Source organism: Megascapheus bottae, chromosome 6 (genome assembly GCF_031878675.1).
Source record: "Megascapheus bottae isolate mThoBot1 chromosome 6, mThoBot2.hap1, whole genome shotgun sequence".
Classification (NCBI taxonomy): domain Eukaryota; kingdom Metazoa; phylum Chordata; class Mammalia; order Rodentia; family Geomyidae; genus Megascapheus; species Megascapheus bottae.
Genome location: NC_143514.1, coordinates 51,671,866 through 51,699,198, shown reverse-complemented (window position 1 = coordinate 51,699,198; position 27,333 = coordinate 51,671,866). Strand labels below are relative to the sequence as shown.

Below are 27,333 nucleotides of genomic sequence, written 5' to 3'. Positions count from 1 at the left end.
CTTGGAAGTGGATCTTTGGCTTAAGTGGTAGAACACTAGCCTTAAGCAAAAAGCTTGAAGAGGGCTGGGAGTTTGGCCTAGTGGTAGAGTGCTTGCCTGGCATGCATGAAGACCTGGGTTCGATTCCTCAGTACCACATACATAGAAAAAAGCTGGAAATGGTACTGAGGCTTGAGTGGTAGAGCTCTAGCCTTGAGAAAGTCTAAGGACAGTGCTCAGGCCCTGAGCTCAAGCCCAGGACTGGGGAAAAAAAAAAAAAAAGCTTAAAGACAGTGTCCAAGCCCTAAATTTAAAGCTCCAAGGTCAGCACACACAAAAAAACAAGCACAACAAAAACAATTTCTAATTTACATAAATTTAAGCCAATTACAATTAGAATTGTAGAATTAGACATCTAAAGGGACAGGCAAGGCCAGAAATGAGTGACTTATGGTAAGCTATTGGGGGTAGCCAATGCAAAGACGGCTCTCAAGACGCAAGTACACAGTATTGAAATGAAAGGTTAAAGTAGACAGCTCATTTTCACTCCCCCAAAACAGTAGGGACAGGAGAGACAGTCTCTACTAAAAACAGTAGAGACAGGAAAGAAACACTTTAGTGATCATTCAAGCTACCACTCTTAGCTATGCTCAAATGAAAAGAAAGATGGTGGTCATGTATAGGATTGTATCAAACTGCAGAAGAATAATCTTTCTAATGGAAACTAGGAACATATTGATATTCATAATGAATTATGGAAAGTCTGCAGTATATGTTTTAGTGAGTACTTGCCTCATATATACAAATTATGTAGATAAATCATAAAATAATTATGTTTCAATGTAAGAAGCTATAAAGACAGTGACAGAATCTTTTATAAACTTATAATGTAAACAACATATACTGACAGACAGGAGTTATAGATGTGAGGAAGTTTTGGAGAGTGATAGTTCAAGACTGATTTTGGTAAAGTTTCATATAGTATATGTTAAAATTTACTGAATAAAGTATAGGGATCCAGAGAGAAAAATTCTTGACTAAAATTATCAAAAGTAAAATGATGTATCTCAGTGGTAGAATACTTGCCTAGCATACACAAGACCCTGGACTAAATCCTGAGCATCAGGATTGCTTAGGTGAAGAACTGTTGAGATGATATATCTGTCACCAAGAAAGCCATAAAAGGAGAAGGTTTTCACACTGATGCAAAAGAGAGGTTAGAATCAAGGAAGAAATCGGGGAGATAAGACCTTTGCTTTAGAAAAAGAGTCCACAGGCCAGGAGTTTGGCCTAGTGTTAGAGTGTTTGCCTAGCATGTACAAAGATCAGGGTTCGATTCCATGGTACCACATACATAAAACAGTCGGAAATGGTACTTTAGCTCAAGTGATAAGAGTGCTAGCCTTGAGGAGAGCCCAAGGACAGTGCTCAGGCCCTAAGCTCAAGTCTCAGGACAGACAAAAAAGAAAAAAAAGAAAGAGAGCCCATAATACGTTTCCAAATGAGCATATGAATTCCTCATATAGAACATAAGGAGAGTACATATTCTGAGAAAGATGAGGGGAACAGTCAAGCATATTTCTGTTCTATCAGGGCAAGCATTCTGATATATACTACATTTGGCTAAATGTTCTAGAAATTTTGTATATGTTTAGGTGAGTATGCATAAAAGATTATCACTTGGCCACTTCTTCAGTCAGGATTCCTTTCTGAAACTAGATAGGTAAAACAGTAAGAGAAAGTCCACTCAATTATGGTCAGCAGTTAAGTTAGCATATGGGCTGTTTTATTTTTATGTTTTTTCCTCAGAGTTGAGGGCTGAACTCAGGACAATGCATTTGCCAGGCAAGGGCTCTTCCACTAGGCTAAATTCCCAACCCTATGAACTGTTTTTACAAATAAAGTTCTATTAGAATATGGTCATTTTGATTCACTTATGTACTATTTATGGTAACTTATGAGCCATAATGCAGACTTGGGTAGTTGTGATAAAGACATCCTTCCTCCAAAAATGTCAAAAATATGTACAATCTGGATTTTTACAGGAAAAGTTTGCTATGTCCTTTAAATGATAAAGTTTGGTTTTAGCCTTCAAACATTTTTTACTTGGGGCTGGGAGTTTGGTCTAGTGGTAGAGTGCTTTTCTAGCATGCATGAAGACCGGGGTTTGATTCCTCTCGGTAACACACAAGTGTGCGCGTGCACACACACACACACACACACACACACACAGCTGGAAGTGGTGCTGTGGCTCTAGTGGTAGAGCACTAACCTTAAGGAAAGCCCAAGGACATTGCTCAGGTCCTGAGTTCAGTCCCCAGGACTGACCAAAAAAAAAAAAAAAATCAAATTTCCGTAAGGAAGGAACAAAACCTTAATGAGACTGAAAGTTATATATAAAAAAAAAAATCTAGGGAGCCAGGTGCTAGTGGATAACACCTACCTAATCCTAGCTCTTCAGAAGGCCAAGACCTGGAAGGATAGCAGTTTGAAACCAGCCTGAGCAGAAATGCCTGAAAAATGCCATCTTCCATTAACTAGCAAAATGTCTAGTGAGCAACAGACTCTGACCTCAAACTCTGGTACTGAAAAAAAAAATCTACTGAGAGTTGAAGGAAAAGGAAAGATTAAATAGGAAAAAAACCCACTCATTACAAAATACATGCTATAACTTAGCTCTGATGTAAGTGTGAAAGGCTGATGGGATGATTATTTTTGTGATACTGGAGGCTGAACTCAAGGTCTTGAGCTTGCATGATTGTGAATCTTTATTTTCAACAGTGGATTGAGAAGCACCTAAGAAAGTAATGAAGCACACCTTTGGTTATATCTGTAACAAAGCTTTCAGAGAGGATTAACTGAGAAGACTCACTCTGAATGTGGGTGGCACTATTGCTAGGCTGAGAGTGTAGAAGGAATAAAAGGAGAAAGAAGAGAAAGCACAGGTACTCTTGCGCTGTGGTTCAAGTAGTAGAGTGCTAGCCTTGAGCAAAAGAAGCTCAGGGACAGTGCCCAGGATCTGAGTTCAAGCTCCAGGACAGATACAAAAATGTTTACATTTATTTAAAAGAATGGAACAAAGGATTCTTATTGATTTTTCTCCCTTTTGAAACATAATTTTATTATATTATGTACAGTGGGGGAGGAGGGTTACTATTTCGTAAGTCAGGTAATGAATACATTTCCTTTTTTGGACAATGACACTCCCTCCTTCACTTTCTTCCAGTTTTTTCTCCTCCCAACCCCACCCAAAATTTATAAGTCCATTTTCCACATACTGGATACTGAATCCCATGATTATACTCATTGAAGTAAATGACCAAGGTACAAAAATATTATGGGCTTTTTCTAAAAAGATTAAATGGTTACTAGATGGCAGGTGAAGGATTTGAATTGAAGCAACATGATACTGCAGCTCTTAACTGTTTAGTCATCTCTTCTAAGCCAGAGAGCAAATCTCAGGCAACAATACTTATACGGGGCTAAGTTCAAACCATCTCTCTCTTTTTATTCTTCTAGCTCACTTGTAACGCCGTCTCGTCCACTATCCATTTCTACTTGTTACAAGTACCATGTCTTCCTTTTACTTTATTTATTTTTTGTTGGTCGTGAGACTTAAACTTGGGGCCTGTGTACTGTCCCTGAGCTCTTTATGGTCAAGGTTAGTGTACTACAACTTTGAGCCAAACTGCCACTTCCAGTTTTCTGGAGCTTAATTGGAGGTAAGAGTCTTATGGACTTGCCTGCATTGGCTGGCTCTGAAATGTGATCCTCAGATCTCAGCCCCCTGAGTAGCTAGGATTACAGGCATGAGTCACTTTTCACTAGGCCACATCTCACTGACTCAGGAAGTGAGGTTTCACTTTTAGACATAAGGAGCTTGTCACTTATTTCTATAAATGTACCTTTTCATATGGAAGGCAGTGGTAGAATTTTTCCTGGATTGAACAATTGAGTAAAGCATTTTACCAGTTAAACTATGCTGAAAGGTTAAAGAGAAAGAAGATGAATAGGGGATGGGTAGTTCCTCCATAGGCAAGTGTGTGTTAGATAGTTCCTTTCTTCACAGAAGGATGCCGTTTTCCAAAGCAAATGTGAAAGGGCTCTCAAGCATATGATGATTTGTTGTCCATGGTTGGCTGGTCCTGACTTTCAAAGTGAAACCTTATAGTTCAATCTTCTAGCAAACAGTAATTAGATGTCTAAAGCTAGGCATTCAAGTTTATTCACTAGAGTAAAAGCTTGTATAGAAGGTGTTACCCCCTTTTCCAGGTAAGAACTATTCACAAACATTTTGGGTAGATTGCATAGCTGATTCTTTCCATTGCTTTGTGTGAATAAGGTAGTTCAGTACAAAAAAGTATATAATTTTTTTGGGCTCAGTAATATCTGTAATATTGCAGTGAAGAGATACTATAGTTTGTTTTCTTTATACTTTATATACAATTACTTTAGCCTTCTTTTCAGGGTTAATGTTTTGTAACCACTGAAGTAGTCTGATCAAATATACACACATTAACAGTTTTATGAAAATAAGAACTGAAGTATTAGTGTTTTTCTGGTATGTAGGATACTTTTGGAAACAAAAAGATAGATTTAGCTCAGTGATAGTGTACTTGCCTGACATGTGTGAAGCCTTGGGTTCAATATTAAAATAAAAACCAAAACCCAGAGAACAAAATACCTGAAAATCTTCTCCCTGCCTCCCCACCTGCTGGATCTCATTATAAGAAGAAATATTTTAAAAAAAAGAACACTAAAAGAAAAATGTAAGAAGAAAGAAAAAGAAAAATATAGGGGGTCAGGAGTGTGACCTAGTGGTAGAATGCTTGCCTAGCATACATGAAGCCCTAGGTTCTATTCCTTGGTACCATATACACAGAAAAAGTTGGAAGTGGTATTGTGACTTAAGTAGTAGTACACTGGTCTTAAGAAGGCGCAAGGACAGTGCCCACACTGTGAGTTCAAGCCCCAGGACTGGCAAAAAGAAAAAAATACAGCAAAAGTAAAGTTTTGACACTATAAGCAATCTGGAACAAATAACCTTCAAAAATCTGTTTCTACAACTATAAAATGAAGAAGTAAGATTAAGTGAAGTACAAAGTTCTTTCTAGTTCAGCCTATAGTAAAAAAATATTATATTTATGTAATGCTTAGTAAATATTAGATGGTAGTGAATATTTTAATGATTATCTTATTTCTTCAAACTATACAATTATTTTTTTCCATCTATTATTTTCTCCACATAAGAAAAAACTGGAGGGAGGGGGTGACACTGTTCAAAAAGAAATGTACTAATTACCTGACTTATGTAACTGGAACCCTTCTGTATATTGCCTATACAATGAAAATGGAAAGAAGAAGAAACTGGCTAAAAGGGGATAATCTTAGAAAAGAAACCCAAAGGTGTAATTTTCTCTGAGCATTTCAAATAGTGTTTAATCAAAATAAATTCCAGGAAATGGAAATATGAGTTTTCTGTTGTTACTTTTGGTGGTGGTGGTGTCTATTTTCCTTTCATTCTTCTTTTAGGTGGGGAATTTTGGGGGACAGAAAGGGAAAATGAACTATGTAACCTGCAGGCAGAGATGAGAGGAGAAAATTGGAAAGCCAAAGGGGTGGCATTGTCTAAGACAAGAAATGTACTGATTACCTGACTTATGAAATGGCAACCCCTCTGTATAACACCACAAAGCAAAATTACATTTTAAAAATAACATTTAAAGTTAAAAAACTGGAAACAAAATCAACACGTCAGTTATTCATTTAAAATACATACCTTGATACAGTCAATACAGTGTACTTTGGAGAACTGTCATGATAATAGTTACAGTATATTTTTACAAAGGATATATGATTATGAGGTTTTTCTCTTCACTTACCTCTTCTCTAAAATGTATACTAATACTTGACTTAAAAAAATTTGCAAGCTATGGGGCCAGGAGTTTGGCCTAGTGGTAGAGTGCTTGCCTAGCATGCACGAAGGCCCGGGTTCAATTCTTCGGTACCACATACATAGAAAAAAAAAGCTGCAAGTGGTGTTGAGGCTCAAGTGGTAGAGCTCTAGCCTTGAGAAAGTCCAAGGACAGTGGCTAAGGCCCTGAGCTCAAGCCCGGGACTGGCAAAAAAAAAAAAAAAAAAAAAATTTGCATGCTTGGCACCAGTGGTTCACATTTATAATCCTAGCTACTCAGAGGGCTGAGATCTGAGAGTAGTTCAAAGTCTGCACAGGCATGAAAATTCATGAGTCTCTTATCTCCAATTACGCACAAGAAAACTAGAAGTGGCATAGTGGCTCAAGTGGTAGAGTGTTAACCTTGAGCTGAAGAGCTCAGAGCTAGTACCCAGGCCCAGAGTTTAAGCCCCATGACGGAAGGAAGGAAGGAAGGAAGGAAGGAAGGAAGGAAGGAAGGAAGGAAGGAAGGAAGGAAGGAAGGATGGATAGGGAAAGGGAAAGGGAAAGGGAAAGGGAAAGGGAAAGGGAAAGGGAAAGGAAAGAAGAAAGAACCCCCAGAATTTGCAAATAACCCAATTCTATGTCTAAAATTGCAGCTATTATCATAGGCATTTCAAAAGTTATTAAATAAGTGAAAAGAGTTTGCTAAAAAGTCATTTTGCAGTCCATTCTGTGGGCTGTATGTTTTTCTTTCTAAAATTTCAAATTTTTTTTTTGGGGGGGGCAGTCCTGGGCTTGAGCTCAGGGCTTGAGCACTGTCCTTGGATTTTTCTCAAGGCAAGAGCTCTACCACTTGAGCCTCAGCACCACTTCCGGGTTTTTTCTATGTATGTGGTACCAAGGAATTGAACCTGGGCCTTCGTGCATGCTAGGTAAGCGCTTCACCACTAGGCCAAACTCCTGGCCTAAAATTTAAATTTTTAAATAAATATAGAGGAAAAGGCTTATTTTTGTGTACACTTTTAACCATTTTAATACATGTCAAGATTCATCTAATCACCAACTCAATATCCTGCATGTACCTCCATTACGGAAATTAGGTCATTAGACTAGAATTCTTCGTTTTCACATCACTGAAGATCTAAAGGATTATACCATCTGCACATCCATTAGTGTTGAGCACAAAAATTAATTAATGGTGATTTACCTGCCTCATAGTTATAAATCAACCATTAAGATTCGAATGTTTCCTTCCTTATGACTTTTTTGTATCACTTAGCACCTGATGTTTACTATCATTGCCATGTTTTCATACTATATTAAAAGTACTTTTTAATATTTAATTACAGTTAATTGAATAGGGTAACTAGGGTCAAGGAAAATTTGTTAAAATTGTCAAGAGAGTTCTCAAGATTCTTTATGGGAGACATACTATCAGAAAAAAAGTTTGAAGAGGTCAAGATAGCTTAGTAATAATTCTAACAGAATCTCTTGTTCTGCTATTTTACTTTCCAAAGTCATAGCTTTTTATAAACTATACTAACATAATTTTGACCTTGTTACTTTATATTCTGCTCATACTTTCCCCACATTCCCATAGTCTGTCCTTCACCTTTGCTTAAGAATGTATATTATACTGCCCTTTCTAGAACCAGATCAAATTTAACCTCTTCAGAGAAATACTTCCTGTCTTAGAAAGATTGCTCCTTCTGAATTTTTCTATGCAATATAAAAAACAAAACAAAACCCCATTGCTAGTGACACTTTTGTAAGATATGCTTTCGTTGTCCAATTTTAGATGGAAAGCTACTTGAAGAATGAGACTGATGAAACAAAAGCCATATAATGAATGATTGTTGTCCTTAATGTACTATGTTATCTCTCATCTCTTTTGCTGTCCCTTGGTTATCTCATATTGTTACAGTATCTCACTTTGTTATCTGATATATTAGATATATTTGTATTTGGTTATTTGAAACCAACCCAGATGTCCTTCAGTTAATGAGTGGATCAACAAGATGTGGTATTTATACACAGCTGTCAGAAAGAACAACATCGCCCCATTTGTAAGGAAATGGAAAGACTTAGAAAAAATCATATTAAGTGAAGTAAGCCAGACTCAAAGGAACACAGGCCCAAGAGTCTCCCTCATTTGTCAAAATCAGTAGAAACCTTGGGCTCTCCTAGCAGAGATTTACAATAGAACAAAATCTAGATACATAAAGCCATATAGTATGACGCTAAATGAAGGACCTCCAGGATATAGAAACAAAAGCCATATAATGAGTGATTGTTGTCCTTAATGTACTATGTTATCTCTCATCTCTTCTGCTATCCCTTGGTTATCTCATATTGTTACAATATTTCACCTTGTTATCTGATCTATTTTACATATGCTTAATTGGTTATTTGAAATAGGATAGGGAAGGGAGGAAATCAAGATGAGCGGGGTAAGGGGGGGAGGGAAATGGGGACCATGACATGAAAAAGGTTATCAATGTTTGTGAAGTAATGCATTTTCTATCTGGTGAATATAATGTAAGCCTTCTATTAATTACAATGAAAAAACATATGGAAAAAAAAAAAGAATAAGACTGATGGGGCAGGGAGTGTGGCCTGGTGGGTAAAGTGCTTGGTTAGCATGCACAAAGCCCTGGGTTTGATTTCTTGGTACCACATACAGAGAAAAGGCCAAAAGTGGTACTGTGGCTCCAATGGTAGAGCACTAGCCTTGAGAAAGCTCAAGGACAGTGCTCAGGCCATGAGTTAAAGCCCCAGGAAAAAAATAATATAAATAAACGAATGAATAAATAAAACTGCTTTTTAAAAAGATTGACTTTTAGTTCACAAAAATTATATGTATTTACTATGTACATATGATACTTTAAAATATGCATATACTGTAAAGTGGCTACACTGAGCTAAATAACATATTCAAACACATTCAAAATCCTACATATTTATTTTTTTCCTGGTTATCTGTATTTTGCCTGGGGCCTGAGCACTGTCCTTGGGCTTTCTTAAGGCTAGTGTTCTGCCACTTGAACCACAGCACCACTTCCAGTCTTTTCTGTGTTTGTGGTATCAGGGAATCAAAGATAGGGCTTCATGCTTGCCAGGGAAGTACTCTACCACTAGGCCACACTCCTGATCCTATTTATCAGGTTTTTTGTTTTCTTTTTTGCCAGTCCTGGGTGCTCAGGGGCTGAGCACTGTCCTTGGACTTTCTCAAGGCTAGAGCTCTACCACTTGAGCCATAGCACCACTTCCGGCTTTTTTCTATGTACGTGGTACCAAGGAATCAAACCCGGGTCCTGGCGCATGCTCGGCAAGTACTCTATCACTAGGCTAAACTCCCGCCCCTATTTATCAGTTTTATAGGAAAGTCTCACATTATTTTTAAAAACTCTTTTCAGAAATAATAAGTCTCTCAATTGGTAGCTAATAAATTCAAGACAAAGACAGGGTATATAAAAAAATGTATTTCAGTCTCCAAGTTCTTTCTCTCAATCTTTATGTCACATAATGCCCCATTGGAAAGAAACAGGGTATGGGAATTTACAAAGCTAGAGATCTAAGTTAGTGTGTAATATTTAAGATGAGAAATGTTTTTTTCTGATTCTTTTTAAAAGGATTTATATATAAAGAAAATGTTTCCATTAACATTTTTCCTTAGTTGTCTGCCTGGTTTATGACTCTGGGAATTTATCAATAACCACACGGAAAGACTAGGTTTTAATATTTAGTTGGAAAACATTAAGAGGACTACTTTTAAAAACAATAGTACATAAAAGAAAATTCAGTAACTAGACACATTGCCCCCCAAACCAGTTACTACTTAGAAAAGTAAATATACTTTGTTAGACCTTACTGCTACAGGAAACAAAAAATGGACAGGTTGGACCAGCTATTTAACAATGAATGCGTTTACAGTAATAAATGTTGACAGCCCAAATCAAAAAAGAATGCATTACTGAGATATCATCAACAGTGTTCTGTCATTTCAGGACAGCCCCACCGAGTTTCAGCTTGTCAAAAAGTGTTACTGTAATCCATGAAGAAGTCTCCACCTCGGGGCAACAGACAGCAAAATGTAGAGGCAGACTCTAAACAGGTGTGTTGAATTGTTGGCTCACAAATCACTTTATATCAGTTTCATCTATGACAGTTATCAGCTTCTACTTTAAGGTGTCAGGCATGGATGAACTTATCCATCATCAGCAGGTATTTTAAAAGCAACAAATGTAAATAAAGAGGGTGTGTATATAGTTTTAACAGAGAGTGTTATTCGAGTGCACAAAAGTAGAAGTAATGACAGATTTTCTTATTCTATTCTCGTGAATACAATACTTAGAAATCTAAAAATGTTTGACCTACTCTTTAGGTCAGTCAATTCTGATTCTATTTAATCTTGGTAAGAGCACTGGTTTAGTTTATCCCATGAAGCTAGTACTTCAGCTTTACAAGGGATCATGATGTAGAAAAAGAAAATAAGGCCTATACTGGCTTTACCATAGTTATCACATCACTTCAACTCTAAGCCCAATTCCCTCTTTAACGAAACAGTGACAAGTATGTCTCAGTATTATCCTAAAAAGAAAAGATTTATGGAAAGAATTTAACATAGTGCTGCCATATCTAACACAGTGCTTCTATTGCCGCCACATGTAATTTAGACTGCTAAATGATATTAGTAAGCTTCCTACTCTATGAACAAGGGATATTTTTCCATTTATTCAAGTCTTCTTAATTTTTTTCACAAAGTTTATAGTTACAGCAAAGTATAGACTTTTTTTTGTTAAATTTATTCCTGAACATTTCAGTGTTTTCTATGCTACTATAAATCAAGCTGTTTTCTTAATTTATTTTTCAAATTTTTTACTACTTGTATAAATATTCAGCTCACCTTCCTGTGTTGATTTTATATTTTACAACTTTATTGAATGCATTGGCACCAATTTTTTTTAATTGAGGGGAATGTTTTCTGTATGTAAGATCATGACATCACTGAACATACATTATTTTACTCTTTTTCTAATTTTTCTTGTCTATTTGTTCAGGCTATAAGTTCTGATATCCTGTTGAATAACTCATTAATAGATACCTTTGTCCTTTTTTCTGATCTTAGGGAAAAGCTTTAAGTGTTTCAGCACTGAGTATCTTGTTACCTGTGGCTCTTTTATACATGGGTTTTACTATGTACAGAAAGCTCACTTCTAGTCTTAATTTATTATGTGTTTTTAACATCAACTGACTCTCCTTTGTAACAGATTTATAAATCATTTTGCATAACTATATGATTATAAATTGTTGTATGCATTCTGTCATCTTGACATTCTCCATAGTTCACCAGCAAATAATTGACCTTAACTCCTTTAATACAGAACACATGATACTGGCTCATGTACAAATTAATTTTAGGAAACTTGAACTCGGCCTGGGCGCTGTCCCTGAGCTCTTCAGCTCAAGGCTACCACCCTACCCTTGAGCCAAACCCCATTTCCCATTTTCTAGAAGGTAATTGGAGATAAGAGTCTCAGGTCCTTTTGTGCCTGGGCTGGTTTTGAACCTTGACCCTCAGATCTCAGCCTCCTGAGTAGCTAGGATTACAGGTGTGAGCCACCGTGCCGGCTTAATTTTAGGAAATTCTAATAATAAAAAATAAAACAATATTTAAACAATACTAGGAATACTTTAGCTAAAAGGTAACTAATATTGTTTTGATATTTTACAATAGTTATTTACAGAAGAGTCTCACTTTCATCTGCAAGACAGCTTTTACATAACATCTTTTCCTTTATTCCTAATAATGAGAAAAATCCCAATTAGAGGTTATGAAGAAGAGAAACAAGCCAGAGATAGTGTACATTCTTATAATCCAGGCTAAGAGGTAGAAGCTAGAGAACCAAGAGTTTGAGATCAGGCTAGGCCAGCCAATGAGATTAAATCAAAATAAAATACCAACAAAGGTCATAGTTCAAGTGGTAGAGTGCTTTGGGTTTAGAGTGCTTTGGGTTTAATCTCCAGTACTGAGAGGTGGATGAAGAAGCAGATGCTTGTCAGGTTTTTCAATTTGAATATATTTTTAATTGTATTTTATTATTGGGATAATGTATAGATGGGTTAGTTACCTTCGTCAAGTAGTGAGTGTAGTACTTTTCGAACCTTTTTGATACCCCTTCTCATGTTTTTCTCACCGTTTTCCTATCCTACTCCCCCTCCCAATCACCTTGTTTTGTCCCTTCCCTATTTCAAATAAACAAATAAGTATATATACAATATACCAGTCTACAAATTCAGATACATGAGATTAACCAGTGATTTCTCTCACTGAAAAAATAAACTTTTGGGAGAATAACACTCTTGCTGGGTGCTAAGGATTCAAGCCTGTAATCCTAGCTACATGGGAAAACGAGAATGAAAGAGTTATGGTTCAATGTCAGCCCAGGTAGAAACAGTCAAGAAATCCCTTCTTGACCTACACATGCAGTGACATGTGAACATAAAAGTCCCACTATTACAACCCAGTAAAGAAAAGCTGCATGGGGTAAAAAGCCTAAGCAGGAAGTGAGACATTAATAATCAGTCAGTGTAACACATAGGGCTCAATGGTAGAATGGCTCTCTAGAAATCAAAATTCTTGCACTAAAAAAATGTAAAAAAAAATCTTGATGATAGAAGTTATTTACACTATTTCATTTTTCATGGAAGTCTATTTTACTCTCAAAAATTAAAACTATGTTATCTTAGCGTCCAAATAGTGTATATTTCAGACACTCAAGAATATCCTGCAGAGATCCAGGATTTGAAAAAGTTACATTCATTTTAATCACTATTATCTGCCGTGAAAAGTCTTTTTTTAAAAACTCTTATGCCTCATTATAGGCTTATAATAATATCAGAGACTCAAACTTCTGTTGCCATCAGAATTAATTGGATATGTTCAACACAAGATTGTTCGGATCCATTACCATAATTCGGATTTAGCAGGTCTACAGTAGGGCTTCAAACTGCATTTCCGGTCTCATGAGATCCTCTGAGACTACTGCCTTGGACAACTAGTTTATAACATATATGCAATATTTTTAGACTCTTTCTGATGATTTTAAATGGACTATTAGAATACTGTCTATGTGAAAGTTGCATTATATATAAATCATTTTCCTGTTTTTCTCAGTATGTATTAAGATTTGAGGAATATGTAATTAGTCCATATTAAGTACATCCTTTTTAATTTGAAAGGCTAAGGATCTTCTTTCAGCAACCTTGCTGAACTTACATCTGGTTTTTAAAAGTATCTTTTATTAATATGCCATCTACCAAGCAATACAATCCATCCACTAAAATGTACTAATCAGCTGGACACTGGAGGCTCACAGTTAATGCTGGTTACCTCGGAAGCCAAGATTGGGAAGATAGCTTTTCCAAGTCACTGGAAGTAGACTGCTTTCTCAACTGAGTGTGGTAGTGTGTACCTATCAGCCCAGAAAGGGGAGAAAGTAAAAAATAGGAGGGTGATGCTTACTCAGGATAGAGGCCATGATTTTTTTTTTTTTTGTATTTTTTGTATGTAGTGGGACTTTGGGCCTGGGCGCTGTCCTTGAGCTCTTCAGCTCAAGGCTAGCGTTCCACCACTTAAACCACAGGGCCACTTCTGGTTTTCTGGTGTTTAATTGGAAGAAGAGTCTCACAGACTTTTATGTCTGGGCTGGCTTTGGACCTCAATCCTCAGATCTCAACCTCCTGAATAGCTAGGATTACAGGTATGAGCCACTAGCGCTGGGATTAAAGACCATGATTTTAAACCCTTACTGCATATATATATACATATACATATTATATATATTTTAAAGGTACAACCGGTGTTTTAAAATATTTTCAGATACATATTATTATCACCACACTCACATTAAGAACATTTTAATCACCTGAAAAAAATTACACATGGCACACACTAATAATCATAAAGGATATGCAAATCACCTCACTCAGAATGGTTATTATCAATAAAAAACAAAAAAATGCAGATGAGGACATGGAGAAAAAGGAATGCTTCTATACTGTTGGTAGGAGCATAAACTAGTATATAACTACTACGAAAATTCGTATAGAGGTTCATAAAAAAGCTAAAATAGACCTATTTTATGACCTTGCTATCCCACTCTTAGGATATCCAAAGAAATGTAAATCAATATGAGAAGTATGTGTATACACATATTTGTATGGCTCTGTTCATAATAATCTGATGCTTTATTTTTTTCTGCCAGTCATGGGCCTTGAACTCAGGGCCTGAGCACTGTCCTTGGACTTTTCCCAAGGCTAGAGCTCTACCACTTGAGCCATAGCACCACTTCCAGCTTTTTTTCTATGTATGTGGTACCGAGGAATTGAACCCAGGCCTTTGTGCATGCTAGGCAAGCACTCTATCACTACGCCAAACTCCCGGCCCCTGTTCATAATAATCAAGCAGTAGAATACATCATGGAATATTAGCCACAAAGAATGAAATTATGTTGTTTGTAGGAAAACTGATGGAAATGGAGATCATCATATTGAGTTCCAAAAGTCAAACATCAAATGCTTTTGTTTATTTGAGGAATATAGATCTAAAATAAGGAAAAATAATAATGGGACTAAGTGCAAAAGGGATATTTAGATTAAACTCAGGGCCTCTGTGCATGCTAGGTAGACATACACTACCACACTACAGCTGAGCTCGTCTCTAGCTTTGATTTTTTTGACGTGTGTGTGTGTGTGTGTGTGTGAGAGAGAGAGAGGGGGAAGAGGGGGAAGAGAGGGAGGGAGGGAGGGAGGGAGAGAGGGAGAGGGAGAGGGAGGGGGGGGAGAGAGAGAGAGAGAGAGAGAGAGAGAGAGAGAGAGAGAGAGAGAGAGAGAGAGAGAGAGAGAGAGAGATCAATCTTAATTTCTTCATGAGCATGCACTTGTACAGGCTTCCTACCCAAAGCTGGGATGACAGCTATGTATCCTTATGCCCAGCTTCTTCTGCTGAGATAGAGTCTCATGGATTTTTCTGCCTAGGCTGATTTAATCTCAACTTTCCATAGGTTTTACCTTGAACTTCAATTCTTTTTATTCTCATTTTCTCAAGAAGCTAGAATTACAAACATGATCCACCAGTGTCTGATTTGACCCTTTGGAAAAACTAACAGCCAAATTAAAGATAAAAATGAGTAAATAAAGCAAAATATGATAGTTATAAGACTGCATGTCCTACATTAGTGAAAACTAATGGATTTTCCTATCAAAATCACTCACAGAAATTATTTTACGGTTCAGAATTCACATTTTTCTTGTTTGTTTGATGGAAATCTTAAAAGCATCAACAAATTAACGAATGCAAACATTTGTTTCATATTTTAGTATATAGCCATTTTCCAAATCCAGGAATTTCTTGATTGACCAGGAATTATGACTACTTGAGATTATTATTACAGGTTCTATTAGCTATTCAACCTTGAGCAAATTTATTTAACTTTGACTCCATTTTCTAGTCTAAAAGGAACGATATTAATTGTGGCTAGATGACTTCTACTGAACCTTCAGAATCTTGAAGGGGTTCTTTGCCTTCTGACTAAGTTAGGCCAGTCAACCAAAGTACAGACAAGAGCAATAGTGAAGTATTATTGGAATAGTACTGAAGAAAAATGAAGCTATTCTTTTATTCTCTAATAAGCTACTAAGGCTGTCAATGTCTCCATCAAAAGTAGTCCTAGATTTATAGCACCTTCTCCTGGGACTGGAAATAAAGATGGCTATGAATTCCATTTCTTACCAATTATACTATTGTCACTTTAAATCTAGAATAGTGAAAATAGCCCATAAATGCAAACACATTATTGAGTTTTGAGGTCATGAAAAGAACAGAACAAAAAGTAAAAATTCAAAGGAATGAAAGTCCTTAATCTAGAATTGTACCTTCATCATTTTTACTTTTCAATCATGACAGAGTCGTGCATCATCATTTGACAAAATCTGACTGAAAGTCTGCTTAACTTCTTCCCTTACCTCATCCTTTATGTCTTCCTGTTGTTGGGCTGAGAAGATCTCCATTGCCGCCATGAGTCTCATCATTAACTCGTCCACTGATGTGTTACCTAATCACACATAGATATTGATACGCATTTATATAAACATATAATTTCAATGGAAAGTCATTTAGAATCAGAAAGGAGTAACTGAAGTCCAAGATGTTAGATTATATTGTTATCTAGTAAAAGTACTTTTTAAAATTAAAATGTTCTATATGTTTAATAAGAAATAAAAAGTAATAACATATTGGCGGTTAGAAATCACAGTTAAATTTAAAAAGTCAAATTTAAGAGAACCTTAATGAGAAAAACTTTTAGTTTTATAAAGGAAGGAAAGACTCATTGCCAAAGGGATCATGTAGGTACTTTATACATAAGTCCTTAATGTCCAAGTCAGTTAATTGTTAGTTAATCGTTAATAATGTATAGTACATAATTCTCAAACTTTTTTTTTTTTGCCAGTCCTGGGCTTGGGCTCAGGGCCTGAGCACTGTCCTGGGACTTTCTCAAGGCTAGAACTCTACCACTTGAGCCTCAGCACCACTTCCGGCTTTTTTCTACATGTGGTACCGAGGAATCGAACCCGGGTCTTCATGCATGTTAGGCAAGCACTTTAACCACTAGGCCAAACTCCCGGCCCCAATTCTCAAACTTTTGATCTCAGAATCCTTCATATTCATGAACTACTAAGATTCTTTTTTTTTTTTGGCCAGTCCTAAGGCTTGACTCAGGGGCTTAGAAACTGTCCTTGGGCTTTCTCAAGGCTCTACCACTTGAGCAACAGCACCAATTCTGGCCTTTTCTGTGTATGTGGTACTGAGCAACAGAATTCAGGGAAGCACTCTATCACTAGGCAACACTTCCTGCCACTACTGAGATTTTTGAAAGAACTTTTGTTAATGTATGCTATGCTTTTTGCCATTTATTCTATTAAAAAAATAAAAATGAGGGCTGGGAGTTTAGCCTAGTGGTAGATTGCTTGCCTAACATGCATGAAGACCTGGGTTTGATTCTTCGGTACCACATACATAGCAAAAAGCCAGAAATGGTGCTATGGCTCAAGTGGTAGAGTTCTAGCCTTAAGAAAGCCCAAGGAGGGGCCGGGAGTTTGCCCTAGTGGTTAAAGTGCTTGCCTAGCATGCATGAAGACCCGGGTTCGATTCCTTGGTACCACATACATAGAAAAAAGCCGGAAGTGGTGCTGAGGCTCAAGTGGTAGAGCTCTAGCCTTGAGAAAGTCCAAGGACAGTGCTCAGGCCCTGAGCCGAAGCCCAGGACTGGCAAAAAAAAAAAAAAAAAAAAAAAAAAAGAAAGCCCAAGGACAGTGCCCAGGCCCTGAGTTCAAGGCCCAGGATTGGCAAAATAAATAAATAAATAAATAAAAATGAGGCTGGGCACTGATGGCGCATGCCTGTAATCCTAGCTACTCAGGAGGCTGAGATCTGAGAATCATGGTTCCAAATTTGTAAGATTCTAACCTCCAATTAACCATCAGAAAAACAGAAGTGGCACTGTAGCTCAAGTGGTAGAATGCTAGCCTTGAGATGATGAGCTCAGGAGCAGCACCCAGGCCGAAAGTTTCAAGCCCCACAATTGAGAGAAAAAATTAAAATTAAAATATAAATATAAGTAACTAATCAGTACGTTTTAAAACAACAGTAATAAACTCATTACAAGCTAATATAAATGCTGTATCTTTATGAAAAATAGACTATTTCAAAAGAAAGGTTAATGTGAAGACTATCATACTTGTAACATACTTTCACATATCATCATAGTATCTGGCTCAATAGAACACAACTATATTTTCTACTACATTAAATTGGTTACAATATGTTGTATTTGTTGAAATTGATGAAGAATATATGGCTTCAAAAGACATGGAGTTTAAAAGGGGGAGAAGTATTTAATAGACAACTGTGAATATTCTTTAATACTAAAAGCCAGCCTGATAAGTAGAAGTTTCTTCAAACTATATGCATATGGAATTTGACACTACCAAATCCATCCATTGCCTTTAAGCAGTCTCACTATATTAGTTAGGTTGGCCTTGAACTCATAATACAACCTCCCAGGGAGGTTCCCAGCTACCCAGGGAGCTGGTATTACAGATCTGCTCTATAGTACTTGAATTCATAAAATTTTAATTTTTTGGTAGTAGTGGAAACTGAATTCAGGGCCACATACTTGGTAAATAATTGTTTTACTTCTTTAGCTCAAATCCAAATCCTCTATTAACATTTGGATGGAAATTTTTTTTTTTTTACAATTTATGATTCTAGAACATCAGTAAGTTACCCATTTCTTCTAAATGTCAACATTTCATTTACGGTACCCCAAAACAAATCTTATTTGTATCTACTTTGACTAATGCATTCAAAGTATTCAAACTGTTAACTTTACCGTGTAGGATATAAATTTTCAAGTGAAATGAATTTATCATTAGATACAAAACTATCAGTTTTTTTAATTTGAAAATGAGATTTGTTTGTTCATTTTGCACTAACATTTTCTAATGACTATTTTGTGTCATTTGCCTTGTCTCACGCTAAGGTGCCAATGGTTTTGTAAACTCTTTCTTCTGCTCTAATAGTATGTTTGCCAATGTAATAAAATGACCAAAAAAAAATGGTTATAATGACATGTTTGATCTTGCTGATCAACTGAAAAGGTCTATGGACTTACAGAGTCCACGGACCACACTTTAAGAACCATTAGTTACTGTGACACTGAACTTATAAGAGGCTAGATTACAATGTCATCATTCTCCATTTACTGTATACAAATCAGACTATTTATGAAGCTAAATGCTCTAAATAAAACTTCAAATAATAGCTAATAGAGGTTTTGTTTTCAATTTATTTTTAAATTATCGTTAAGTAACTGTACAAAGGGTGTGTAGGCTTTTAAAGTTACCGAATTTTTTTTTGCCAATCCTGGGGCTTGAGCTCAGGGCCTGTCCTTGGGCTTTCTAACCCTTGAGCCACCGCCCCACTTCCAGCCTCTTCTGTGTATGTGGTACCAAGGAATCAAACCCAGGGTTTCATGCATGAAAAGTAAGCGCTCTACCACTAGACCATGCTCCTGGCCCAAGTCACTGAAATTTTTAAAAATCTCCAATCCCCCATCAGCTTTAAACAGAGCAGAGATGAGTATACCAGAACCAAGATTTAGCTTGGAAATGTTTTACTCCTCGTAGCACAGAGGAATATAGCACTATTTTTACTTTCACTTAAGTTTTTCCACCAGCAAAGTAATACTTTATATAAACCCTGGATGCATTTAGTTAACAAAGAATATAAACTGTGGTTGAATTTGCAGGAATGAGATAAATTCATGCCTCAGAGTTATATCCTAGTCACAAATCACACAATGAGTAACAGTTGCCTCTGTGAACAACCCAATTTGCAATGTTCTGCCAGTAGATTTTCTAGATAACTAAAGATAAACACTTCTTTCAACTAATCATCACCTAAGCAACAAACCAGTATAAATTGGAAAAGCCAGATTTGACAAATAATTATGATCTAATTGCTAGGTTAGGGAATTTAGCAATTCTGAACATTTAATTTGAATATTCTATGTCCTGAGGGCTGTACAGTTTATTAAGATGTTTCTATTGGCTTTTAAAAACAGTATATTTCATTTCTTATTGATAAAGCACTTTTGAAGATGTTCTTCAAAATGCTTTGTATTTTAAAATGCGAAGAAATTCATCAATAGAAAACAGTACTGTTAGGTTTGATCATTAAAGTTCAAACCTATCACATGCACAAAAAGACTTAACTTCACTGTGAGATGTCTTTTACCTTGTATCACATTCAATACTTCATTAGATGATCGTTTTCCCATAATTATCAGGAAAAGTGGAAACTGATCTGTTTTCTGAGTCCGAATGGTTTGTGCAACAACACTGCCGAAGTGTCTATTGCACATTGTCAGAAACCTAAAATAAGACAAAATCCAAAGTAAGTTTCAGTTCAGTTCAGTTTAGTAAGCTTACTGGTAGCACAACAATAGCCTTATTATTGGTTATATAAAAATGTAAGATAACTTGCTTTATATATGTAAACTCTTGCTATATTGAATCTAAATCTTAAATGGCTATGACAGAAAATATGAATTATATACCCTAATTGATGTCTCAAGAGGGCTGACAGTGTAGGATTCTTAGAATTAAATAATGCAAGCTGTATTGCCTAAATTATGAGGGGAAAAAAAACAAATAAGGAGATTATTTCTTAACTAGGAGAAATAATATAGTGTGGTACAAAGGGTAAACTGACTAGCATTATTCTAAGAAACAGAATTCAACATTTTCAAGTCTTTAGAACCAAGAATTGTACTTTAGATTTATATTTTCTGTAATAGTAGTAGCTTTTCTAGTTTTGTACTTAGTATGGGCTAAAAATAATAATTCTAAGCTTTTGACCAAAAAAAGCTTAGAGATATTAGCATATTGAAGTCTAGCATTAGTATTCTTAACACGATCTGGAATAAATGAAAAAACTGATAAAGCTTTTCTCTTCTATTAGAGGACTGTTTGAAATTAGCATTTCTTTCAAGAGAAAAGGGTAGCTTATGATATGTTTTCAGATCTGATGGTAAAAAGTAAATGTCATAATAATAATGAATTATGAAAGACCAAATGCAAATATAGAATGCTTTAATAAGATCCAATTTAATAAAGTCTGTAAAAATAATGGACTTTTAATAACACAGGTCACAAAAGGCAAAACAGTGGAAATTCTGGAGACTAGCCACTGGTACTGGCTTATTAATTCTTAATTATGCTCATAAAAGGCAACTTAAATCGTATGTTTTCTTATGCCTTATGATAATATTTTAGGTAACAACTCCTCTGAAATGTATGTTCTAGTTGATGAGCAAAGTCCTGTCATCACATGCATTAGAAGGTAAATCTATTTGAAAAGACAAACGGCATTAAAATGTCATATGCTCAGATTCATTTGATAACCAAATCCAAAACAGAATCCAACCTCTTAATTTTTAAAGCCAATATATTTTCTGTCTATAAAAATTCACTTCAGAATTTTAGGCGGCATCTTTTGTAAATTATGTGCTGAGACTATAGAAAGTCGATATTGTTAAGGGTGACCAGGACTGTCAGCAAGAGTGTCAAGATAAGTTAGCACCACTGCAATAAGTTCATTGGGAGGCAGGTTCATATACACATTTAGAGCAGCAATAACAAGACCTCATGGCAATTTGAAATGACAAGGCCTTAAGAAATCCATTGTCAGCCATGAAATATCAGTGCCCCCATGAAAATTCAAATCTTCACATTCCACAACTATTATAGGATAAAAGGTTCAAGCAGCCTAAGTCTCCATACCAAATTTCACACCCATAGAGCTTTAACTCATCAACAGGGATGTGTAGATGAGGATACCAGCAAGTTAGGATCTCATTTTTCTTTTTGCTCCTTACTAAAACATTTCAAGTCAGTCTTGACCCTGATCTGATCATTGGCAACCTCTAAAATTAAAGATGTCAAAAAACAGTTGGAATGCCATTTTCTACAAAAGGGAGAAAATAAGTCCTTGTTGCTTTCACACCAATGGATTAAATGGATATCACACGGTAGATGCCCGTCGCAGCACTAGCTTCGCAAGAGATATTAGATACTAGCTAAACAGGATACTCCCCCAAAAAAGAAAGGAAAAGAAAAATGAGTGAGCAAGCATGTCAGAGAGTAGAAAAGAGAAGGAAAGAGAGATGGAAAAAAGGGAGAAAGAAAAATGATGAGAGAGAAAGAAGAGAGTCAGAAAACATTTCAGTTCAAAACATGAAAAATAGAAATTGAGAAAAACCATTTTAAGAAAAAAGTGTTCTTCCCATAATTTTAGTACTTTCTTCCTTTGGAATAGGCAAATGACCTAGTAATGGGACCAAAACTGTCAACTCAAATGTATCTGTCGCTACATTCACCAATCAGATGTCATGAAGGGTTTCTTTAACCAACGAATTCCCAAAATTCCCAACCCATATAGTGAGTGAATGACAACTGTTCTGTAACAAAGGGAAATGGTTATGTGGCATTTTTAAATATTTTAATATTTGAGTAAACCAAACGGGAATAAGAAGTTGCCAAATGAATCTCCTGAAACCAAAAGCTGAAACAGTAAAGGATGCTTTAACTAAGATAAGGGAAGATAATTAAATGAAAAAAAAAGATTTATTACAAATCAGGCATATTTGTAAATTTTAGGTTCTATCACAACTATTGAAAACTGAATCTGGGAAGACAAAATGGTTTAAATCTAAAGTTTAAAGAGGAAATAAATTAATTTAGCCATAAAAGCAAAATAAAATGATTTCACTTTCAGGAAAACGGATAAAACCAGAAATCATTATATTGAGTAAGATAAGTCAGGCTCAATAAGTCAAATACCATGTTTACACTCACTTGTAAAATCTAGAACTGAAAGATTTACTTATAGTATGACTTTCCATTGCATTGTGGTTGTTTTTCTCTTTTACTTACAGGAAATAATACCAACATTTGTTTTCTTCCTAGTGAAGTTTAGTATGAATCTGAATGGAGGAGAAGCATTGCAGATGCAGCTGACTCAAGATGGTGTTTGGTTAGTGTACTTCTGGTTACTATTCTAGGAAAATTCCTTTCCTACAGATGGTCTTCCAAATTCATTCTATTGAAATTTTTAGGTCAATTACGCATGTTGACTAAATTTACAAATAAACTTGTTTATCCAACTAACAAAAAGATATACAGATACTTAAATATGCATATATAGAGATGTATACATACATATATAAACTTATATAGCATGATTTCAAATGAGGAAATAGGAGAAGGGGAGATACAGAAAAAGAATGGTGGAGATGAATAGTATCAAAATACATTTTGTCTATTTATAGAAAAAAATAGAGACAAAAAATTGCCACTATCTAAGACTTCCTATTACATTTCAAAGTGACTTCCACAAGTTTAAAGATTTCTTAGATGCTAAGTGGAGATAGCACTTTCTTTAAATACTGAGATATTTTTTTCACAATAAAATACAGTATCAAGGAATTGCTAACCAAATGAAAATAGTCAATGGCTTTATTTTCATTCAGAAAATGAACAAATACATTTGAAAAGTTGTGTTAGGGATCAAACACAGGGCGTCACTCATGTGAGGAAAGCACAGGTGACCACTTATAGCAATTTTCTTGAAAACTATATAACTTCTTAATCAATCCTCTTGTCATCTATAAAAAACTCATTGTTAGAAAGGATTTTAGACAGTGACAGTTTAATGACAGGGGTGTATCTACTCTGTAAAAGACTATTTTAGAATTTTTGGAGAAGAGACAACTATCTAAGTAGATAACTAGCTTATTTTTAAAACTTACTGATTGAGTATCTTTAATGCAAACAAAAAAATCTAAACTCTATCATGTGGTATGTCCTCTAAGTTCTGATTTTGATTGGTAAAACTCTGAAATGACACACTTCTGATCCTTGACATTTCAAATTACAGCAATTCAATTTACAGTAAAAATATAAACATGTTAAGGACATGAAAAAGAGGCAAGCTTAATTTTCCTATGGGACAAATAGTAGAAAACAACTATATTTGAAAAGAACTATTATTCTTCTGGTAAATCAACAAAATCAGAAAAAAGTAATACATAATTTAATAAATAAATTTATTTCTCATTTAATAAATTTATTTCTCCATTTAATATATACTTAAAAAAATTTTCCCCTTGTCGGGCACTGGTGGCTCATGCCTGTAATCCTAGCTACTCAGAAGGCTGAGATCTGAGGATCACGGTTCAAAGTCAGCCCAGGCACTAAAATGACCGTGGGACATTTATCTCTAATTAACCATCAGAAAACAGTAAGTGGTGCTGTGACAGCCTTAAGCTAAAGAGCTCAGGAACAGCACCCAGGCTCAGAATTCAAGCCCTACCACCGACAAAAACAACAATAACAATTTCCATTTAAGTTAGACACAATTAATATATAAAATAATCTAATTTACCTAATGAATAAATTACATATTATCTTGGATAGTAGAAAAAACAAATTTATGTAATGAATAAATTTTATCTAATGAGCAAAAAAAAGTAGGAAAGCCTTAGTAGAAACTTGGAAGGCCTTAAAAACATAAAAACCAACAGTACAAAACATTAGGTAATTCCTTAAGGGTAGTAAACAATAATCAACTGCAATTCAGCACATGATAATCTCCTTAGGGATAGGTGATGTTTGTATACAGACTCTGTAGGGTTTTCCTCGAAGCTCTACACCTATACCTAGGTCATCCAAAAGGAACGTTTAAGGACCATAGTATACAATCTCCCTGAAGAATTACCTATACTGAAAAAAGATTTCAATTCAAAGCGCTCTGCTTTTATACACAATTAATAAAACCTATGTAAAATAATCTGTTTTGTAAAACAGTAGATGACTATTACTTTTCTTACAACTCAAGTAGAAAATCATGCCTTGAATTTAGTGTCAGGGAATCTTTAAATGAACTTATAGGGCTTTCATATACCAGACAATAAGAATTGTAAATAGTGAAGCATTATCCTCTAGGGCACATTATTTGGCACATTAAAAAACCCCATAAAAATAGAATTATTGAATGGAAGGACAAAGGAATGAAAATATGCCTATGGCTTTTCCTTTTCTTATCTGACTGCTAGAATATGTATGAATACTAACAACTAGAATGAATAATGATGGAATTACTATAATCTGAGGATATGTTAATATCTTGATTTTTCTTTTTTCTTTTTTGCCAGTCCTGGGCTTGAGCTCAGGGCCTGAGCACTGTCCTTGGACTTTCTCAAGGCTAGAGCTCTACCACTTGAGCCTCAGCACCACTTCCGGCTTTTTTCTATGTATGTGGTACCGAGGAATCGAACCCGGGTCTTCATGCATGCTAGGCAAGCACTTTAACCACTAGGCCAAACTCCCAGCCCCAAATATCTTGATTTTTCTAAAAGTACCTACAGGTAAACTTGTTCTGAGTCCCCTATAAAATCCAGAGAAGTTGCTTAAAGATTACTGAATACTTACAAATACTTAGAATACAGAAGTGATGAACAGGAGTCAGCATCTCCATCTGGACCTAGACATGTCTAAGAATGAAGCAAACTCTCAAGAATAATGGCACAAGCCAGGTGCAAGGCATCATATCTGTAATACTAGCTACTCAAGAGGCTAAGATTTTGAAGATCATGGTCAAAGTTAACTCAGACAGAAAAGTCCTCAAGATTTATTTTCCAAAATAGCCAGAAAAGGCTCGGATGGACTCATGGCTTGAGTGGTAGAACATCAGCCAATCAAACAAGCTTGACAAAGCACAAAGCCCTGAGCTCAAATACTGATATAGGCCCAAAAAACAAATGAATGAACAACAAATAAGAAAACAAACAATGATGGGTAAGTAGAGATAATGAGTTAGGTTCTCACCAGGCAGTGATAAAATTTGGAAAAGTTAATAGAATCAGAGTCTTCAAAGATCAACTGCATTAATATAGAATGACAGAGATCAGAGTTGATATCAATTCAAGTGGGAAAACAAATGCATGCTGGTGGAGGGGATTTCAGCGGACTCTTTGAGTTCTATGGGAGCTAGTAATCAATCTATTCCAGAACAGATGGTACATAGCACCAGAAAACCTTCTTTCCAGAGCATGAGGCTAAGTCCTCAAAGAGGATGAGTCTAGACACACTATCTAAGGCAAGAATAATGGAAGGAACTAATTAAGGATGGTAGTAAAGGCAGGAGAAATAGGGGGAAAGAGTTACAAAACTGATAAGGGAGTGAGAAGAGAAAAGCATATTTCAAGTATCTGCATTAAAACTTGTAGAAAGTCTCTACAGATGCATTATAAAAAATACTTTTTACAAAAATGACTCTTTTGAAGCTTTCAGATTCTTGTCCTGGTAGCATATAGGCAGTGAATGGAACTTAAGCATATTATAGGAGAGAAGGCCCTTGCACTGTAAATTGTATTGCTCAATAGGTACAATTCGTTAATCACCAACCCTAAGATTTGATGAATCTCATGGTTATTTGTTCCCCATGCAAAAATATTCAGGTTTCATACTCCTGTACACAGTAATTATTCAGTGCATGTTTGTTGATGAATCATCTTACATGGCAAAGTCTTGGACAGGAAGCATTATATGGCAGAAATGGATAGGTATAGTTGGTATTTCAATCCTGGAAAGTCATTTGTATGACTGTCATTAAGTTACAGAATCTTTCTAGGCAGAAAATAGTTTCCTCATATGTGAAATGAGACCACTGCTACTTATCTTGTCAAACTATGGCAAAGATTACATCAGGTAAGGTACACAAAGAAGGCCATAAAATAGTGTCTGACCACTGTAAGTAGGTGGCTTAATAGTTGTAGTTGTCACTAGCTGTTTTTTTTTTCTTAAGTAGTAGTAATAATCTTGCTCTTAGCTATTGATATTCTTTCTGTAGATACTCCTTACAAGTGGCATGAGCTTGGAAGTCAGTTTTTAATGAGAAGAAGCTGCCTTTAAGTATGAAAGAGAAAGAAACGGGAATTCATCAGGAATGTTCTACTAAAATAACTGAGGAAATCATCACAAGATGTTTAGGACAGCATGTTCTATCTGTTTATAAACTTTACTAACACTTATTTAAAAAATGGAATCTTGCAATCTCAGCACCTGGGAGGCAGAGGTAGGAAGATTGTGAATTTGAAGCAAGCCTGGATTCCATAAAACCCTTTCTCAAAAAGAAATCTTGCTGACCTTTTATTTTTCTCCATACCCCACCCCTCTCTCTCCATTCCTGGAGGCTTGAACTCAGGGCCTGGGCACAGTCCTTGGGCTTTCTCAAGGTTAGTCCTCCACTACTTAGCCACCATCAATTCTGGCTTTTTCTGTGTATGTGGTACTGAGGACTTGAACCCAGGGCTGTGTGCATGCTAGGCAAACACTACCACTAGGTCATGCTCCTGGCCCAACCTCTTATTTTTCTGTTAAACACAATTATGTCCAAATTAGAAATTTTCAGATAAAGCTCAAATGCCTTAGATCAAATATATAAACCTATCTGCATTTATAGAAACAAAAACAACAAAGAAAGATCTAGGATGTTCTACTTCCTGCCTACTATCACACTGCTATTTATACTTTCACTGTCTGACTGAGCTTTACTTCTTAACTGCTCAACATTCTATGACTGGCATGTGATTGCCAAAACAAAAAGTAAATGGTTGTACTGAGAGTCACAGTTCTTTGAGAACAGCTACTGACACATACAAATATATGTAGATTTTGATGAAGAAACTAGTTAGTAAAAACTCATACAGTTTTTGCAATAGTCATAAACTGTTTTTAAGATAACTAAGTAATTTAGTTGGGAACTTTTCATAAAC

At 35.7% G+C, this 27,333-nt stretch overlaps 1 protein-coding gene across 1 annotated transcript in view; it reads right to left on the bottom strand.

Moving 5' to 3' along the window:
- Positions 1 to 27,333, bottom strand: part of Faf1 (Fas associated factor 1) — a 286,921-nt gene that overhangs the window by 46,162 nt on the left and 213,426 nt on the right. The window contains exons 14-15 of the mRNA XM_090334872.1: positions 19,734 to 19,870; positions 15,902 to 15,990 (exon numbers count right to left, since the gene is read on the bottom strand). Of these exons, the coding sequence (XP_090190998.1) occupies positions 15,902 to 15,990; positions 19,734 to 19,870 (226 nt within the window). The remainder of the gene's footprint in view (positions 1 to 15,901; positions 15,991 to 19,733; positions 19,871 to 27,333) is intronic.